The sequence below is a fragment of the Nesoenas mayeri genome (assembly GCF_963082525.1).
Source record: "Nesoenas mayeri genome assembly, chromosome: 3".
Taxonomy (NCBI): Eukaryota; Metazoa; Chordata; class Aves; order Columbiformes; family Columbidae; genus Nesoenas; species Nesoenas mayeri.
Window position 1 is genome coordinate 86,820,891 of NC_137544.1, and position 14,543 is coordinate 86,835,433.

The window sequence follows — 14,543 nt, forward strand, 5'->3', positions numbered from 1 at the left end:
TTGCTTGCAGTTTCTTGCTAGCAAAAATTGCATGATGGGATGGTAAATATCCTTTGAAAGATGGGTCAAAGGTTGAACTAACCCTCTACACTTGGTGTGTATTTTAACTTTGTGTTGGAATGGAATGAGATTCTAGAACTATGAGGAAATTGATATTTTTGAGCTTGAAGAACACTAGGAATGCTGTCTCTGCCTCATTATCCATTAACAACTGTTTACAATGTGTAGTAACTGCTAAAGGTAGCGCTAGGGGGGAAAAACTGCTAGAATGAAGAAAGCTGCCTTGTGTGCAGCTGCCCACTTGAATATATAATCACAGCTCCATTGAATGAAGTATAACTTGAACGTAGGAGTGTTTGTACTCAGGAGATCAAATCCCTTTACACTTCTACCAAAGGTGCTTGTAATGCATATTTTAAAATGCTGGCAGCCAAGTATTTAAAGAAGCTTTTGAACAGAAGCCTTAGTTCTGAGGAACAGGGGGGCAATTCCTTTCTACTCTCTTCCCCAAATGAGTGCAATGTTACTGCATTAAACTGTTTACACATTCTGTTATACTTGAACTATGAATGCAGCAATGATATGGTGCCGGGAATGAAAGAAGACAAGATGCCTCTTATTTTTTCTTTAGAGCTTAATTAACAAGTTAGTACTATAATCATTATCAAAATAAAATGCTGGCTTTTGTATGTGATTACACTGGGTTTATTTAATGCCTCACAGTAAAGGTTCTGTCGGTGGCAGAACAGCTTCTCTTCTATGTATCTAAACTGCAGGTTCACAGCTGTTCCACCTTTCTGACAAAGTGCATGATGTCTTGTGCCAGAAGCTTTGGTTCCTGAAAGGCAGCAAAATGACCTCCCCGTGGCATGTAGGAGTAAGTGACTATGTTCTTGAAAACATCCTTTGCCCAGGTCCGTGGCGTATGTGTTAGCTCCTGAGGAAAAGCTGCAATCCCTGTAGGAACGTGTACTCCAAGCCTAGAAGATACAAGTTAACTGCATTTTTGAAAGAAGGCTGGGGAAAGTCTACAAAAGCCTTCTGGGTTTGATAACCGTCAGAGCTGGAAAAGTTTCCCCACAGCAACCTATTTTGTGGTCTGTACTCTGGTGAAGAGCTTCACTTGTATTTGGATCTCCTTCAATTTAAGAATGTTATACCCAAGATACATAAATTAGAGACAATTTTGCCCACAGTTCAATCTTGAAGTGTCTCAGATTTTTAAGCTTACCTGGTTTTGTGATATGTGGCAAGATGCCACACCTTTTTGTGAAATTCAGAAATGAGCTAGCTCATGTTTACTTTAGAATTTATGGTGCCAGTGTAAGAAATGACTCTCTCAAGAGGAAAGGTAAACTGATTCAGTCTACAAAGAAAGAGACTCATATTTGTACAATCAATCACTTGGAGAATGCTCAGTAGCATTTTCCTGGTCAGCCTCTCCTACAGTGATCTTAAAGCCAGCAGCTGTTAGAAGGCGCTTTCAAGTACTGCTCTCCAAATTTCTTCCCCAAGTTTGTGCTTACATTTATAGTTCTTAGTTTATCCACCAGTAAGCCATATCCTTCCTAATTCAGTTTAAACTTCTCTCTTACAGATGCTCATGATTTTCTGTTTTGTTTTTACTGAACTGAGCTGCAGATTACTTAATCACTAAACAAGTGTATGTAGACCTGTATTTTGAACACAAGACTGAACATACTTTGATAAGTCTTCTGCATTGTCTTGGCCACAAGATACCTTGAATAAATTATAGGCTCAAAACAAAAATGACCCTTAACTATATTTATCAAAAGAAAATAAGAATTTGGATTTTTTTTTTAACTAGTTAAATTTGCTGTTTTAGGTGATTTAAATATTTATACAGGCAAATGTTGTTCAATCTCATTTGAAAATCTGTCTTGCACCCACCACTTCATTACCTGGGATCAGCAGCTGGACCAGGGAATTTGGACATGTTCTCCTTGTAGAATCGCATTGAGGACACAATGGAGGATGTCACCCAATAAATCATCACATTGGTCAAAAGCTCATCAAGAGAGTATTTGCTGTTGAGAGAGAAAGAAGAAATTTCATTGGAAGCTGTTTCTCAATATACTGTATTGGCCTCATGTCCTGAAGAACCGTTATTCCTTCTGTTCTTCACAGAGAAGCAGCAAATTAATCAGCATCTGTGTGCCCAGAGCAAAACTGCCAGTACTGAAGCAGTAGTTTTCAGGCAGTTGCTGTAAGTTTAAACTACTACTTGTCATGTGTAATCTTCCATCCTTGAAATTCAGCCTTGACTGGCCAGTCATTTACTTGTCTCCTCATTAGTTATCATTACTCATTCTTTTAATGAGTCTTCTTGTGAAAGAGCATCTGTTTTCTTACCTTTCCAAGGCTCCATCATCTCTGTCCAGAAATGAATCATCTGTCCAGGTAGAGAATTTCTCCAAAATATATGCAGCAAGACCCACAGGGGAGTCATTCAGTCCACAACCTAATTCAGGAGGAGAACAGGAGAGAGATTGCAGTTGCCTGAAATAATTCAGAAGTTAAACTGAACTTTCAGAGTTTTCAAATAGAGTTCCGTAGAGAGTCTGTATGTTTTCTACTAGATCTGGTAGTATTATATTCTTGACAAATTGTACCCCAATGGAATTCCAGCTGTAACTGACAGCACTACAAACTCAGGCAATTCCTATACAAAAAAAAGCTGAGAAAGTCCTGTTGGCTTTTTGGTAATGTGTGACAGAGTGAGCAAATTCAGGTCTAAAGGGATTACACTCTGAAAATAAATTTCAGATAAACTACGGATAACCAGGACCCTGAGTGCTGTGCATCACTTTTAATCTAATTTAAGCAGTGGAGCATTGTGTATCTGTTATCTGTTCCTACCTTTGGGGAACACTAACATTATAAACACAGCAGGTATGTGGCATATCAGATTTGCGTTCTTACCCATAAAAGAGGGATAGGGATTACTTCAGTAGGGATAGAGGTTTGCCTTGGGAAACCTAGGCTGTAGTTTTACAGTATAGTCAGTGTTGCCTGCTTTCCAGTGTATTTTAGTGTGACTTAAGCACTGAGTGACTTTGTAGAAGATGATCATGACACAGTCTCAATTTAATAGTGGATGTAGCTAACGCAAAGTAGGTTTGTGCACTGGCACAACATCTTCCCTGCACTGGCAAGCCTAGAGTGATTTGCTGCAGATCGAAGTCATGTAAATGCTTTGACCAGCAATGGTAGGACAGGCTAAGATGTGTCAGCTGGCACATGACTTGTCTGGAGATGAGTGTTTTCTGGGCTGAAAGCTGCCTCTGAACCACTGTATTCAATATCCACAGATTAGATGCTCAGAAATACCAGTCTTGTTTGTAGCTTATTAGTCATTCAACCTGTACCACATCTTAGGTACAACAACCTGTGGTGAGTAAAAATACTGTAGTTTTGCTTTAAGCCTGCCTAATGAGAACTTAAACTGATAATGTAGATATTTCTTGAGTAGGGAAAACATTTTTCCCTATTCATTTTCTATATGTCACAATTTTTGTGTGCTATAAAATTCCTGCTCTTATTTTTTCACGTTAAAGAGTCTTAGGCTATGTACAGTGTGTGTATGGAAGCTGCTTGGTCACTTCAGTCTTCCTTTTCTCCCCTTCCTGTATTCTTCTGATTCTAAAATATATTTATGAAACAGGGTAAATGGGAGTGCAATAGATTCTGAATATAATGTATTTAGTGTTCTGTCTTGGTCTCTTTTTGCTTTTTTTTTTAAGAGTTTCTAAGATTGCCTTAAACTCTGAGCTAGCTGACATTTCAAAGTGCTATCCATGACTCATGGATTCTCTCATGTGGCAGCAGCCAAACTAGAGCCCATTGTTATTTTATTATTCTACTAAAATTGCTTTGGACTTGGTTGACATCAGTTTTTATTGGTCCATTTAATGAAACAGTCACTTAAGTGCAGAGAGTTGCAAAAACATTTATCTCTAGGTTAAACTAAATCCTGGAAAGCTGCCAAATTTTCACTTAACCATTAACTTTTATCTGTAGAGAAATTTGGACCATGTTGAAATGTACAAGTGCAAGCACAGTTTTTTGTGATACTGTCCCTCCCCTGGAACCTGCTTACTTATTTCTGCGCTTGGATTCTCATGTTGACTAGTTATTAATCCATGAACTTAATTTTTTTCTTGAAGCAGTTCAATTTCTTTAAGAACACTGGGGGAAGAACCTCAAAAAAACTTTTTTGGAAATGAAATATGTTCCATTACTGGATCCACAGCTCTTTGATTCTGCCTGAGCTCTGACTTTTGAAGCATGATTTCCCTGTGATTTTACCATCTGTAAATCAATTCTCCTCTTTAAAACAGTTCTTCTAGTTTTCTGATCAAAGACTAAACATACTGGTCTTTGTCTTTCTGGGGCTACCTTCACTGTTTGGCTCTTAGAAAACCAAACAAAACAACAACAAAAAATCCCAGCCTGGTATTTTGTCTCCTTTTATTTCTTTGGTATGGTGATCAGTTCAAGCAACAGACTAGGCATCAGTTGACATTTCAATCTGAGTTTCTTCTTTTTCACTGAATTGCCAGGATGATGCACTATTCATTCTATGGTCTCCACATCTGACACCAGACAGAGACAGCTCCACTGTCTTTCCTGGTGACGGATTATTTCAATAAAGAAACACTCCATAATCCTCACTAGTGGGGATTGAGGCAAATAATTAATTTAATTTTTCTGAGATGGCCATATCTTTCTTCAGGCTCCTTATCTACTGGCTTCACTAACTGTATCTGCCTTCTGTCTTTTCAGGTGTTAAAGCTTTGTCTACCTGTTTCACATTGCACTTGCTTATTATATTTTTCTTGTTTTCACTCATATTTATGTCTAGAAGATTCAATTTCAAGACCCTGTGCTTCACTTTAAAAGGCATTTTGCAAAGAGGTTCTTTCCCCAAGAGCATGATAAAAGTGGCATGCTGTTTGAAAAGTGATATTTGTAGTCTCCATAATTTTTAACCTGTTCCTTTCGACTACCTTTTTCCCAGTTCTTTGTCCCCATGTTTTGCACTCAGTCACCAGTACTCATTGCTTTTCAAACATGGTTGGCCTTTGTGCAATTATAAGTTTTTATATACCATAAGAAGTTAGTATACAATGTTCATAAAGCAATATAGACAAGGTTAATTACCTGCAGTGTCTGGTTTGGTGGCTTGGATGTGTAAGTATCCAGACTCTCGCAGAATATTATATATGTTCTTCTGGGCAAAAGGGTACACACGTCGAACATCTTCCCTAGTGAGGCCTATGAGCCATGGTACATAAGCCCCAAGCATCACAGAAATCATCCTTCCCAAACCTTGTATGGTGATGAAGACCATATTCAGGTGAAGCCCTTTCACAGATCTAAAATTAAGTTAATGAACAGAAGGTTTAATCAAGCAATTTTCTGTCTCCAAATTTCCTAGAAAATCATAGAATAGTTTGGGTTGGAAGGGACCTTCAAAGATCATCCAGTCCACCCCCCCTGCCATGAGTAGGGACATCTTCAACTAGATCAGGTTGCTCAGAGCCCCATCCAGCCGGGCCTTGAATGTCTCCAGGGACAGGGCATCTACCAACTCTGTGGGCAACCTGTTCTGATATTTTACCACCCTCATTATAATAAATTTTTTTCTCATGTGTAGCGTGAATTTGCCCTCTTTAAGTCTGACTGGAGCTGTGATAGAAGCATTTCACTGAGCCAAATACATAAAGGCCCTAGGTTCATCATGATTAAAAAAAATTATGGGAGTTAGAAATGGTACAACTGGTGCCATCTCCATCCAGCTGTTCCACTGGCAGGCTGTTAGCTTTAGCTACGCAGTTTCTGCACGTGGCATATCCGTCCTGGTAGCTCCGGCTGTTGATTTTGTGGTGTTCTGTGCTGTAGAGAACAGGCTGCATTGATTATTTTCTGAAAAGCTTGAGTGTACCACATGTGGACACAGTGCTCTGGGTGCCGTGAAGCACAGCTGCAACCGGGAACAGTGAGCTGCTCAGCCTGCAATCTAACTGCTTTCAGAGCTTTCCACTTTATCTGTTCTCCAACCTAAGCATGGCTGCAATGCCCACTTTTCATTAAATGCTAAACAATGATCTGTGATGCCATCTTCTAAGGAAGGTATTGTGTTTCTTTTCTGATCAGTCTCAACTCTGTATTTTAGGTAAGAAAGCCCTATACTCTGTTATACTATTCACCTGCTGAAGGGCTGAGCTCCTTTTTCTCCCTGCCAATTTAAAATTTCTCTCCTTCCTGATTTAGAATGATGATCTGTCTCCTTGAGGTCTCAAATGAAATTGCAGCAGATTTAACTTCCACAGCTAATGAAAGAGAAGCCACACAGCACTGAAATTTGGGACGCGTGAGAACTGTGCTAATATCAATGCAAAGCATATGAATACAACTGAATGCAGAGGAGTGGGGATGTCCCTGGAGGAAGCAAAGCAGAAGGGGATTGAGAGGCAGGGCAAACAGAAGGCAGAAGGCAAGAACTAGAGGCAGCTTTTCTGCACTGATTCCCTTTGCTACTCACTGTGGCAGCATCTGGGCCATGTTTGTGGTTATAGCAGATCCCCAGTCTCCTCCTTGTAGGTAGTATTCCTTGAAGCCCAATCTGTTCATCAGTTTATGAAATATACGAGCAGCTGCTACAGTGTCAAAGCCTGTACGTAAAGATAAACACAGGAGACCTATTTGTCCTAGTGTTCATCCCCTGACCAAGGATCATGGCCTGGCAGAGGCACGTGAGTATGCTACTGTGTTAAGGCACAGCGTGCTATGCTGCTCTGCCTAACTCCTTGGTAATAAAGTGAACACAAGATGGTGGAAATTCAGTGAAAAGTGGAGAAAGTGGAAAGCAGAACTGGCTTCCAGTTGCCATTGCCTTCGAAATCTCCACAGCCAGCCTCAGAGCCTCAGCCACGTGGGTGTTAGCGCAGAGCCAAGCATCTGCATTCACAAACTCCAGTGCCCAGGGGACCTGGGGTGGCTAAGGTGTTTCTCCAAAAACCTTGTGATTCCAACAGAGTCTTTTCATCTTTACCTTTCTGGTGTGGTGCCTCCGAGAAGCCATAGCCTGGAATGGATGGGCAGATGACCTCAAATACCCCGTCACCCTCTGTCAGGCCATGCTTGGCCGGCTCTGTGAGCAGAGGGATGATCTTGTAGAACTCATAGAAGGAGCCAGGCCAGCCATGGACCATCAGCAGAGGTTGAACAGCTCGACCGTGAGGGACGTAGGACGGCTTCACGTGGATAAAATGGATATTGATCCCTGCCACACATCCAAGACAGATAAATTAAAGCTCTGGTTTCATCACAGTTTCTGCTCTGGACTCTGAAGAAGGAGGGTGGCAAAACTGTAATTAGCATTCATAGCAGAAATTACACAATCAGCCCATGGCAAGAAGATGTCTAGCTAAAAGGGGAAGCCCGGCATTGTATCTATGTCTCATCTTTTTCATACAGACAGAGATATTGATCCCAGCCCCAGATACTGGGGTCACAGGACACTGAGCATCCATATCCTGAGAAACTGGTCTCACAGCATGTAAGTAGAGCTGTGCTTGAATGAATGGCATAATGCAGGTAAGACACATGCAAAAACATGACAAAATTACAAAGTACACGGGTGATAAAAAGAGAAACATGAAAAAGTAAGTGCAAGATAGCAGTTTAACCTGCAGATCACTTATCTAAAGTCTGGCTAACCTCACCTGGCTAAAGTGGGTGGAGGTGGTGGAAATTCTAGCCTCAGAGTCAGAGAAAGTTTTGCTATTTTCAAAGGTGGCTTCAAAACAATAGCAGAAGAAATCCTCATCATTAGTTAGCACGGGTTCAGAGCCAGTCCATCTTGAAGAAGACCTAATCTCATTGCCACTGTGTAATGGTCTTAATCTAGAGAAGGTTGTTAATAATATAGCCTCCACTAGTGATATTTCACTCATATCACTAGGCTGTTATGCATACTGTTGTCTTAAATATACTGAACTCTTAAATCCGCCACTTCTCCCTGTGCATTTCAGATCAAGACCTGCTGAAGCTACAGAGACCCCCTCACCTTCAATGGTGGTTAGGAAATGGGGGTATTTGTTGAGGACTTCCACTTGCTTGTGCCAGTCAAACTGGTTCCTCCAGTAGGCCACCACCTTCCGCAGGTAGTCAGAGTTGAAGCCATAGTGGAAGGCAGCCTCTTCCAGTGGTGGAGCATAGCGGGCCCGGTCCAGGCGATGGTGCAGGTCCTGTGGAGGAGAGCCCTTCTTGTGAGGCTGGCCAGCTGCCAGGGCAGGCATGGATGGGCCTTCCTGGCTCTGCCAGCTTTTGTGCCACTATCTGGGACACCAGGAGCCCTCCTGAAGCAGTTGTGTGCTCTGCATGACCCCCTAAATTGTTTATAAGGGGAATATATTTTTCTATAGGTTATCAATTCCTCTAGAGCACCCAGGAGTACTGGATCCTACTCCTGCCTGCTGCCAACCCACTTTAGGGTTTTTGGTGCTAGGAACTTGCCAGCACCATCAGCTGCTCACTGCTAGTTAGTCAGATAATTAGGGACAGGCATGCAGGGACAGAGGTGCTGCAACTCAGTCAAGATCCTATCCCCCTTCACCCTTCCAACCCTTCCCCCTGTGGAAGCCACTCAGTCATGCCCCACTGGTGCCACTGCTGTCCTGACACCCTTCCACCACTCCCCACTGTCAAAATCTGCTGCTCAAAGCGTGACATTTCTGCAGGAGCAGCCCCAGGTTGCATGGAGGGTCTGTGGTCTCAGAAAGTCTTTACGGGGCATTATAATGAATCTGAGCTCAAATCCTGTTCATAAAGGGTGTTAAGCCAGAGCATCATCTATCGGTGCTAGGTAGCTGCACTGGTGTATATAAGTGCACCCAAGACATCACCTTGAAGCAGTAAGGTGGGTGATGGACTAGCTCCATCTCACAGTTTTCTGCCCCTCCCTACATCCCAGCCACCAGTACCTCAATTTCTTTGTCAGATGTTTCAATCTTGAAAGGACGGATACTTTCATCTTCTTTCCCTTTCAGGGGTCTTTCACCTGAGCCCCACCATCCATCTCCCATTTCAAGAGTCTTGATCTTGTGTCTAGACCTCAGCCAGCAAACCAGCATCCCTCCAACCCCCAGGGCAGCCACAGGGACCAGGATTGCATTCTTCTGAGAAAATTCAAAAGACCTAGGGAGGCATAAAATTCTTTGTGTTCAACAACAGAAGGGACTATGCTGAGGCATGTGTTCACATCAGTTGGGCCTGAGCAGTGACAAATGCCTACAAATCCCATAGAGTCAGCAGGGTATGGGGTTTTCTGTTATTTTTGGAGGTCACAGACAAGATCTGGGGTAGGGTTACATCTAACGGTGCTTCCTAGAGACCTCAAGTCCTTGATGATAAGGACTTGCTGATCACAAGGATTCTTTGCCACTCTCCTTGTGAACCAGGGTGACCTGGGGTACAAGGTCAATAAGATATGGGGTGGTCTATTTTAAGGCAAGTACTGGAGTGAATGCAATAGTAGCAGCTGAACTCCTCTGAACTCCTCCAGGAATAAAAATTGCACAGACAGAATGGGCTGAGGAGCAGGAGCAGAGATAAGGGTCTTCAGCTGCTGGGGAGATCTGGATGTGCTGGGCGTGCCCCTCTTGGCAGTGCTTTATATATAGCTCCTCTACAGATTAAGTCATTTTTTAGGGCAACACTGGCTCTCCACCATAGCTTTCCATGGGTGTCTCACCTTGTCTGTTGAGTGTCCCTGTTTCTGTTCTAGACAGCAAAGTTTCAGACTCTTTTGAGGCATGGCAGCTAAGTCACCAGAGTTGGTTTTAACAGACATGTAGCATGTTTCAAAGTCATTCAAATGATTGAGCAATCAGTCCTAAATACCTTCCCATCCCTATGATCTGTGCCTCAAGCTCTCCAGCTTCCCTTGGGGATTAGTAGAGGTGTCTGGGGCTGTTTCAGGTGGGCTGCAAGGGGTCCATGAATGAAGATTTTGTTGTTGTCATACGGAATAGCGAAGAGATTATGCTGTGCCCCAACCAGAGTGCTGATAAAAGTGGATAATTCATCCCAGAAGAGCTGTTTTACTCACCTGATACGGGACAACAGGCTCTCCCTAGAAAAGAGGGAAAAAGAAAAGAAAAAAGAAGATCCTTAGAGTCTGATAGTGTTGTCTAGGCGATGATGCAAAGAATGTCACCTGCTAGCACCATTTAGTGCCCAGCCATGGGACAGCAAGCTGTTTAGCCACCCAACAACGTCTGCTATTATTTTTCCTACTTTTTGGATGGGACAGAAAGAGAGGGGCTTAGAACAAGTGTCTCTGCACAAAGAGACAGTGTTTCTGAGCTGTGTTTTACCTAGATAATTTGTTGCCATAATATTCCCTCCCTCCGCACAATTTAGATAAAAGGCACTAAACAACTGGGTAGGTGTCCTTGTAGTGTTTCCTACTACAAGCGGCTGTGTTGCTTCAGCCAAGAGAATAGTTTATTGTGACTTCTGTGCAGCGATAGGTGCGCAGCCTTGGCAGGGGACTTTGAAGCTCGAGGGTTATTCTGCTGCCAGCCACATGGTTGACACTTGTTGTGCGGTTGTGCTGGCCAGAAGAGAGGCTGATGGAACCTTTCCCTGTGCAGAGTTCAATGGTCTGCTGTACCTTTGCTACTCCTAACTACTGACTGGATACCGAAGTTTCTAGATCCCATCTGTCTGCAAGATAAATGAAACATCCCCCTTGGTTCTCTTTTAGTCTGGTAGATTCTCTTGCAAGAAAAGCACAGTCTCAAGTCTACCAAAAAAAAAAAAAAAAAGGACATTAAACTCCATGAAAAATGGAGTCTGTTGGCTGTCTCTTTTTACCTAGTATGGTTTCCTATTGCTGCCTGTGGTGCAGAACCCAGTGCCTCTACTGGAGACCCCAGCAGTCACCAAGGAAATTTGGTAAGATCTGTGAAACAGCCTATGTGTGATTTTTAAGGATGTATCATCTCCTTAAACCCCTCCCAGACAAGGAAGAACAGGGCTCCTAAGAGCAGTGTCAGGCTCCAGCTCTCTGGTGACTGAGCAGCTTATGCAACAGGAAATAAGACGCCCCCTGCACTTACATCCTGGAGTTTAGTGACCAGTTATCATGGCAGTAACACAAACTTTGCACTGTTAACAAAGCAAGCATGTCCCAGAAGCGGCTCTCTGAGCAACACAAAACAAGGCTCAGTCTAATAAAACCTCCTCCACACAAATGCTCGGGAGAACTCAGCCACATGCAGCCATCCTCTGATGGCTTGTTGACCCCAGAGGGGCTTTCTCCCACCCCAGCCCCAGGGAGCTCTCTTCAGAGTCTCTCTGCCCCACGCCGAGGAGATCTCACCAGGCATTTGGAAGGAACTCCTGCCACATGTCTGCTCCTCCTTGAATGGCCGCTGCTCTGAGCAAAGCAACCCAGGTGTCTCCTCCTCTGGCTTTCTCTTTGGCTGTGACGCTCTCCTGGTGACAATGCAAGCTACATCATCCAATTAGTGCCACCTATTGCCTAAGTTTGCACTTGCAAATTAAGTTAAAGGCCAATGCAAAGTCCTGCATGGGGAGGGAATAGCCCTGTGTGCCAGCACAGGCTGGATGCCAAATGCGAAGAAAGCAACTCTAGGGAGACTGGCCTGAGGTGTTCTGCTGAGCCTGAGCCAAAAAGGTGCCCTTGCAGCAAAGACCAGCTGCCTACATGGCTATATAGCACGCATGTTATCCAGCAGGCTGAATGAAGTGATCCTTTGCTCTGTTCAGCACTTGTGAGACCACATCTGAAGTACTATCTCCAGTTCTGGCCTTGCTGGTAAAGACTGGAGTGAGCCCGCCCTTGGTGGTGTAGAGCCACCAAACTGCCAGGGGACTAGGGTACGTGATGTATGAGGAGAGACAGAGGGACCTGGGCTTGCTCAGCCTGGAGAAGGCTGTTGTCTACACTGTTGTCTACACTGTCTACCAGGCTGCTGTCTACAGCTACCTAGTAGAGAGTGCTGGAAAAATGGACCCAGGCAGCCTGGAGGAGCAAGAGCTGAAAGGCAAAAGGATACAAATTGCAACAGGGAAATTCTGGTTATATATGAGGAGAAATTAGTTCACCACGGAGGTATTCAGACAGTGGGCCAGGAGCCCAGAGAGGATGTGGGTTCTCTGTCTTCAGAGGCATTCGAAATTTGACAGGAACAAGGCACTGAGCAACCTGCCCTACCTGGACCTCCTCTGAGCAGGAGGAGGGATGAGCTGACCTCTAGGTGTCCTTTCCAACCTCCGTATGGTGTGGTTCTATTCCATGTGTACCTGGAATTGCAGCAGTCAAAACAAAAAGGAAAAGTTAAGTTTTTCATTTTCCACATAAATCAATGCTTTAATTCAGGGAAGTAGATTGCATTTCCCCCATGGTCAGTAAAATCTTACTGGATAAAGGTTTCTTCTTCCTAAACTGTTGCTCAATGTCCTTGCTGTGCTTCACTCCAGGAACAGCTGCATTTTTACTGCCAGAGGAAATGATTCCTATCTCCATGCAATGCCCAAAGTGAAGTATTATCACCAGTGAGATCTGTGGTGATCAGGTCTCATACTCCATGAGTTCATATGCAACTACTACGGTACTGCAAAGAGCCATCAGGAAGAAAAGCTTGTAAATCCTTCATTTGGTCAAAATTCCATTTATTGCTCCACCATAGCTATTTCTGGTTATGTCTGTCTGGGGTTACTTAACTTTAAGGTCCTATTTCCTAAAGAAAAACATCTCTCTTGAGGCCTCTTGGAAGATGGTATCCCTGATTGCAGAGGGACGGTAGTCAGAAGACTAGAGAATTATTAGCAACAGAAAGAAATAATTACAACCCACACGGAAGGTAGCAGAAACTCCTGTAAGATGCCAGATTGTGATGTCTCCAGCATATAAAAGAGTCCTTGAGAATATTGTATTTCTTACCATGCACTGGGAAAAAGCACAAAGGCTGGCAGCAGAAAGTTTGGCTTAAACATCTAAGAGTGAAATTATCTATACTAGGAATGTGGAAAAAGAGCCAGCAGAGATAGTTAAAGCTGCAGAGAAAAGATACAAATTGCTGCTCTCTGTCTAGAAGACTTGAGAGAATCAGAACAGCTTTTGCTTAAGATATAAGGGGACACCAAGGCCGTTAAGACACTGGGGCTAAAAGGCAACAAAACCAACAAAACCCCACTGATAAATCTGAAAGAGCTGAGATAGCACGATCCCATGTGCTGAAATGCAGGGTATGTGCAGGAGTTTTGTGTGAGTTGCTGGTGGGCAGAGACCAAAGGATCCCAGAGGAAATCCTGCCCTGGGATTCGCCTGTGGCAAACAAGCTTTTTTCCCCTCTCTCTCTTACAACCTCTAGTGGCCAAAATGCACAAATCCAGGCAGAAACTGCTTGCCGGAGACAAGAAGACCGCCTCCCACGGGATTTCGATGCATATGACATAAATGGAAACGGGAATCCCGCAGGAAGGGACCTGCAAAAGTGTCTCAGAGCATCTCCCTGCAGTGTGGCAGGTTCCCTTAATGACAGATGTTTTAGCAAACCCGTTTTTAAAAAGCCTCCTCAGAGCACCAATAGAAAGTTTTCTGCTTCTGTCCTAGTGCTGTGATTCTGCTGCTGCTATTCTGGCATGGGGAAAAAAAGAAGAAAAAAAAAGAGAGAAAAACATTTCATATACCATATTTCACTATTGTGTTTCTGTCTAAACTTCCAATTGCTGTCATCCTGCAGTCCATTTATGACTGGCATAATTTTATAAAGGAATTTCATATGTTTCCATTGCACAAATTATATATTAACAGAGCTTTTTTCCTGTGTTTTTTTCTTGCTCTTGTCACTGATCTGCAGGATCACCCCTACAGCAATGACAAAAAATGTGCACATGGAAGTGTTACCATGATGTATTTTTTTCAGCTTGTTTAGCAGCTGGATACAAGCAAGAAGTGCCAAACACAACACAACCTGCCAGCTCTCCCAGGCCCGTTCCCTAAATCTGGCGTAGCATGACCTGCTGCTGGAGAAAGCACCCAAAGGCCAAGCAGCAGTTCTGCAAATCCTGGATGCCCTCTAGTGGAAAAGAGGCGCTCACAGGATACTTGTTTTTAATCCCTCTATTTGGGCTTTTTTCTTTTTTTCCCCTTCTACTTTGGACTTTCTGCGTGTTTTTTGTGGTTTTGTTGTTGTTGTTGTGTTCTTTTTTTTTCTCACTGCCCATTGCATGCAATCATAATCCAAGCCTCAGAAATACCATTCATATTGAAGCCTGAGACATGGGGAGGAAAACTGGTGACTTCTGGTTATGAAATGAGCTAATGCTCCATAAGAGTGGAGCATAAAAGCTTTGAACACAGCCCCTTTATAGCTTGAGATGCTGCAGCAACTTAGAAATTATTATTCTGACCTTTAGAGCTACTGCAAGCCCCTTGCTGGGATTTATGGCCCAGCTGCAATGCTCTGCCATTCATCTTA

General features: G+C 43.3%; 1 protein-coding gene across 1 annotated transcript; it reads right to left on the reverse strand.

The window, feature by feature from the left end:
• Positions 1-778: 778 nt before the first annotated feature.
• LOC308039246 (epoxide hydrolase 1-like) lies at positions 779-11,445 on the reverse strand (the record flags this gene model as incomplete). The annotated part of the gene is made up of 10 exons (XM_080342418.1): positions 779-980; positions 1,923-2,048; positions 2,374-2,482; positions 5,185-5,399; positions 6,569-6,698; positions 7,079-7,309; positions 8,096-8,276; positions 9,012-9,225; positions 10,139-10,162; positions 11,417-11,445. The coding sequence occupies 10 exons, from the start codon at positions 11,443-11,445 to the stop codon at positions 779-781; spliced, it is 1,461 nt and encodes a 486-aa protein (XP_080198544.1).
• Between the last annotated feature and the right edge of the window lie 3,098 nt (positions 11,446-14,543).